We start from the raw sequence: 6,000 nt of genomic DNA, 5'->3' as shown, positions 1-6,000 counted from the left end.
GGAGGAGGGAGAAGGGTACAGAAGGGAACGAAGGGGGAGGAGAAAGAGGAAGGCGGTATAAGGACGGCGGAGAGAAGAAAAAAAAGGGAAAAAAGTGTGGAAGGAAAGGAATCTGATGGACGTATGGAAGAAAGGAAATGTGAGGGAAAAAAGTCGAGAAAATAAGATAAAGAAGACGAGAGGTAGAGAGAAGGAAAAGAAAGCCTAAAAAAATGAAAAAAAAAGAAAGATATAGAAATAACGAAGGAGAAATAAAAGGTAGGAAGAAAGGGAGGAAATTATGAAAAGAAAATATGAGGGGAAAAAAATAAATAAGATAAAATTCAGGACGATAACATTAGGTAGAAAAGTAAAGAAGAAAACGAAAGAAGGAGAAACACATAAAGAGCAAGGGGGAGAAATAAGAGTAAAACAAGGAAGAAAAGTGTGAAAAGGAAAAGGAGGGAAGTTAATCTTTCCTGAACCTCTTCTCGCCGCCTAGTGGAGCTTCATTTTGTGCCTCGGAGCTTCAGTCTCGGTATTAGTGGGGACTCGGAAGGGCTTAAACTTATTTAGGAGTGGGAGATGACGGACGAGCGGACACGGGCAGCTTAAGGGACATTCACGCGGTGGGGACGAGGGAAAAGGGACAGGTGGGGAGGTAGATTATAAGGGGAGAAAAATCAGACCTAGATACCATGAAACCAGACGAATAGGTAGACGAGAAGGTGGAAGGTAAGTGATGGGAGGGTGATGGTAGAAGGTAGTGATGGGTAAGTAGGTTAGTGGGTAACTAGGTGCGGTAAGTAGACCTGTACATGAAGGGTATTGGTAGATATAGAAGTAGACTGATAGATATGTATGTTGGATCATAGGAAAGTAGATAAGCTAGTGGATATATTCATCAGTAATTTCTATGTAATTTGAGGGGTTATTCAATCTTGTAGGTGGATATACAGGTTGGATGATGAATTGTTAATAGATTAGTATGGTGATCAATAGACTTACAGGTAAATTGGCGATCTTTTAATTAAGTGTACAGGTAGACGGATAGATAAACAAAAATTATTAGTGGTTTAGAAAATAATACTAATAGATGGAAAAGTAAAACACCAGAAGATTTATATGGAAAAATGGAGGTGTCTTTTTTTTAGAAACATTTAGATACGTGGGCTGATGGACACGTGGAATTGTAGATAAACAGATCATGAAAAAATGTGGAGAATATATAAAGCTGGGGTCTAGAATCTATCAGACAGATGAATAAACAAAATAAATAATGATGCAGAAAAAAGAGGACTTGTTTAGAACACATAATAAGAGAAAGACAAAGAGAATAGTGATTAGGAGAAACAAACACAAACACATACGAGAGAGAGAGAGAGAGAGAGACAGAGAGAGAGAGAGAGAGAGAGAGAGAGAGAGAGAGAGAGAGAGAGAGAGAGAGAGAGAGAACCTTTGAACTCGACTTCTGACTCGAGGCGAACACTTGTAGAAGAACAAATAAACAAACATCTTATCCTGTGTCTTTTCCTCTTATTTGCCTCTCCCTCCCTCCCTCCCTCCTTCCCTCCCTCCCTCTTTCCGTCCCTCCGCGTCCTTGGGGAAAAAGCAATTACCTCCAAGACACGGGTAGATGAGAGAGGGAAAGAAACAGGACGAGGGTAAAAAAAGAGGGAACATTCTTTTGTGAAATTATTAAATACCCAGTAAAGCCTTTCTGTACGAGGAAATGTTTGTAAATCCCTGTAAATGCTTGTTTGGTAATTCTCTAGTTCATTCTGCTCCTGTGTTGTGCTTGTTGGAAATGTCGTGAGGTATTATTATTATTTTTTTTTTGTGTGTGTGTGTGTGTGTGTGTGTGTGTTTTCAGGGTTCAGTTCTTTATTTTTATTTTTTTTTTCTGTTATATATTCTTCACTTAGCGTCAATTTGTCACTCATGTCTATTAGTTTTCATTTTTATTTTTTTTTGTCATATATTCTTAACTTTGTGTCATGTCATCACTCACGTTTTATTTTTAGTTTTCTTTATTTTTTTCAGTCGTGTCCTCTTAGTTTAGTGTCACCTCATCACTCGTGTCTGTCATTTTTCATTTTCTTTATTTTTATCCCATATGCTATTAACATACTGTCATTTCATTTATATCTGCCACTTCTTTTGACTTATTTCAATCATTCACCCTAATATTGTTGAAATTTTGTCTTTATTGTACTTATTTATTTTTTATTTATTTTTATCATTATTCTGAGTGCTAGGCTACTGTAATCTTATACCACCATTTTCATTATCACCAATCGAAAGAAAACTGAAACCACACTCATTTGATCCTTATTTCATCGCATTTCCCTAACTCAACACGACGTCATGTCACCTCTCATCTCTGGCACTTATTCTGACTCATTTCACTGACCCTAATGACTTTCAGATATCATGTTCTGAAGTGCCAAGCTGTAACCTCATAGAACCATTTTCTCTCTTACAGGTGCAAAAGGAAAACGGGAGACGCACTCAATTAACCAGGGACTTGAGGAATTAAGGAATGACACGGAGAGAAGGAGACGAGAGCGAAAGACGAAGCAATCTTGAGTAACGCCTGAAGAATCCTGAAGGCGGCGGCGACGAGGAGCAAGAGAAGGAGGAGGAAGAGTGTCTTTCATCCCCCAGAGACGCGACGGGGGCCAGAGAGGAGCATAAACAAGGCAGGACGCGAGGAAAACTGTTGCGTTGATTGAGGTGGTGGAGTAGGCGTCTTAATTAGCAGTGAAGCGCCGGTGTTTGGAGACGTGAGGAGGAGGGGAAGAAGAACGACGACAAGCAGGAGTAGGAGGAAGAGGAGGAACGACCTAGTGAGCCGTTCGTGTCGTTCGTGATTGGCAGTGGTGGTCGTGGTGGGAAGGAAAGGAAAGGGTAAAAGATTGGCACACTTAAGGTCGAGGGAGGAGTGCGGCAGTAACTTTTTTTTTCTTCAGTCATGTGGACTTGTTAAGATTATTTTTCCGTGATTGTTGTTGGAGGGTAAAAGTAGGAGAAAGGAAGGAAGGAAGGAAGGAAGGAAAGAAGGAAGGAAGGGACAAAAATTGATGTGCTTAAGGTCTGACAAAGGCATTACTCTTTTTTTTATCATTTGCTTCAGCCATGTGGGCGTGTTAGGATTGTTTTCCCTGGTGGTTGCTGAAGGAAAAGGAAAGTGAAAGGAAGGAATGGAAGGAAAAAAAAACCATGTACTTAAGGTCATTAAAATGTGCCCGTAACTTTTTTTTTTCGGCCTGAACTATGTGAAGTTATGATGAAGTTCTCTTTCCAGCAGTGATTGTGTAGAGAAAAAAGTTTAAACGCAGAAATAGTATGTAAAAAAAGATTGACGGATTTAAAAACTATACAGAGAAACTGGTCCTTAGTTTAGCAATGTTTCGACTCCAAACTCTGTGAACTTATCAGAAGGTGCTTGTGTTAGAGAGAGAGAGAGAGAGAGAGAGAGAGAGAGAGAGAGAGAGAGAGAGAGAGAGAGAGAGAGAGAGAGAGAGAGAGAGTAAAGGTGAAAATACATAAAATGGAATTAAGAATCTATTGATAACTTTGTAACGGTAACCATGTAAACTTGTTAGGAAAAAAAAAAGTGAGAAAAACAGCGAGTGAAAAACCACTTCAAATTCAGTATCTATTCATAACTTTGTAACGGTAACTACATAAACTTATTTGGGAAAAGCGAGAAAAACAGCGAGTGAAAAAAATGATAATTAACCAAACTGAATTAAGTATGTATTCATAACTTCTCGAACCTAATTATGTGAACTTAAAGGAAGTAGTTAACTTTAACACAACGAGCAACACTCACCCCCTCTGGTATACACGCACAAGACATTCCTTTCCCTGCAAGGCATGAAGGGTGGGTGTAAGGCAAGAGATCTCATATACGTATGAAACCACGAAAACAAAACGACGAAACCGAATCAGCAATGAATGAGTGAAGCATTGTTACCACAGGACTCACCAGCAACACACAGGCAACGTCACACGCGCAGATACTCCCGCACCAACACACAAAAGGAGTGCAAGGGAAGGGATCTGATAGGGACACACAGCAACACATATCCCTCCACATCACAGGCAGGCGCAGAGGACGTCCACGCTCCCTGCAGCACTATAGGAGATGCAAGTCCTTTCAAAACCCTGCAAAATATTGAACCGCCAAATCTCCCTGAGTGACTGAAGCTTCTGAATCCTGAACTGAACCCTGAAGCGAACCCTGGCAGCGCTCCGGTGGCCCGTGTGAAGTGGTAACCTACGTAGACATGAACTCCCAATGTAGAGCGTCTTCCCCTTCACCTCTTCCTCTTCCTTCAGCTCCTCTTCCTCCTCCTCCTCCTCCTCGTCTGGATTAGTGTGTGCTGGGCCGGGCGGAGGCGCGACGATCATGGGTTGTGTAAAGAGCTGGAGATTGCAGTGTGTTTGACCTTCAGGCACCATCAGCAGGGAGCAAACACGCGGCCAGGGGGAGAGAGAGAGAGAGAGAGAGAGATCTGTTCGGCGTCTAGATCCTCTCCACTCCATCCATCCTTCTTACTCCTTCACCCCCCATCCTCCTCCTCCTCCTCCTCCTTCTGAGATGTGAGGACTCAGCCATGGCGGGAGACAGAAGGAGACACGTACGAACTTTAGCGTCGGCAAAAGTTAACCTGGAGAGGAGGAAAAGCAGAAGGCGAGTGTGCGGGGTGCTTCAGGGGAGCGGCTGGGGGCCCTCCCGTCTTCCCCGCCCCTGGGAGAGATGCGTGGGGCGTTACTCTCTCCCCACACACCCCCGCCGCGACCACTCCGTAATGGATACAAAGTTACGGGCGAGGTGTAACAGGTCCGCGCTTCACCGTGACGGAAACTTCGCGTCCCACCCTCCTTTAGGAATCCAGGGAGGTGCAGGGGTCGTCACGAGCGTCACGCCTCTGCCGCCTGCTGCCCCTCTCCCCCACCAGCGACTCCTTGGCTCAGAGAAACACTTAGGGGAAGGCTGTGTGTTGCAAGGAGACATGGCATCCTCCTCCTGCGCCCCCTTCGTGAGTAGGCATCCTGACCAGTGCCTGGGATGTTGCTCTGACGAAGGGGTGAGCTGTCCTGAAGATCCTACAGACACCCATATCTCCCACGCCCTCAGGAGCACAACGACTGCACCTAATGACCAATTCCATCACGCCCCACGCCCACAGAGAATTCAGGACGTCCTCGGAAGCCCCAAAAGGCGTCCCAGAGTTCCAAATTCATGGCGGGGAAGAAGGAGCGGCCTAGAAATCCTACTGGCTTCCCTCCTGCCGGGTATCCTGACGCTGCTCCTGTTGCTGCTGCCAACCCACGCCCTTCCAGATGGCGGTGAGTGGACGTGTTGTGTTGCCTCCTGTCCCAAGTCCTTCACCGCCTGTTACCTCTCTCTCTCTCTCTCTCTCTCTCTCTCTCTCTCTCTCTCTCTCTCTCTCTCTCTCTCTCTCTCTCTCTCTCTCTCGTATCGCTGAAGTGTTTTTTTCTCTCTCTCTTTCCCCCTGAAGTAAATGTGTTTCTGAATGGATTATTATTAGTGTTGTTATTGTAGTAGTAGTAGTAGTAGTAGTAGTAGTAGTAGTAGTAGTAGTAGTAGTAAGAGAAGCAGCCGTAATTCAGCAATATAACCATTAGTAGTAGTAGCAGCAGCAGCAATAGTAGTATTAGCATTAGTAGTAGTAGTTAAAGTAGGAGTAATAATGTAGTAGTAGTAGTAGTAGTAGTAGTAGTAGTAGTAGTAGTAGTAGTAGTAGTAGTAGTAGTAAAAGCAGCAACAGCAATACAGCAACAGAAACATTAGTATAAATTAATGCCAGAACACAGCTCGCAACACAGCGGACACTGACTGCCTCTCAGCACACGATGCAGCACGCCGCGCTCAATGGGTGTTGCGACAGAACGCTTGCAACAACAACTACAGCAATACAAAAAATTAGCTACACACTCCCAATACAGTGATGAAGTGGCGCTGGCATACTCTCTCTCTCTCTCTCT

General features: G+C 44.0%; 1 protein-coding gene across 5 annotated transcripts in view; it reads left to right on the top strand.

Moving 5' to 3' along the window:
- The window catches only part of LOC135109641 (cell adhesion molecule 1-like), a 395,699-nt gene that overhangs the window by 260,529 nt on the left and 129,170 nt on the right, over positions 1-6,000 (top strand). For 3 of the 5 annotated variants that reach the window (XR_010272833.1, XM_064021121.1, XM_064021122.1), the window contains exon 5: positions 2,465-5,340. Coding sequence is in view for 4 of the 5 variants with exons in the window: in XM_064021121.1 (XP_063877191.1) it covers positions 4,605-5,340 (736 nt within the window). In the remaining variant the exon portion in view is untranslated. Of the gene's footprint in view, positions 1-2,444; positions 5,341-6,000 lie in introns of all 5 variants that reach the window. The other 2 variants (XM_064021123.1, XM_064021124.1) reach the window with 2 other exon arrangements.

This window comes from Scylla paramamosain, chromosome 19, assembly GCF_035594125.1.
Source record: "Scylla paramamosain isolate STU-SP2022 chromosome 19, ASM3559412v1, whole genome shotgun sequence".
Classification (NCBI taxonomy): Eukaryota; Metazoa; Arthropoda; class Malacostraca; order Decapoda; family Portunidae; genus Scylla; species Scylla paramamosain.
This window is presented reverse-complemented; position numbering and strand designations above follow the sequence as displayed.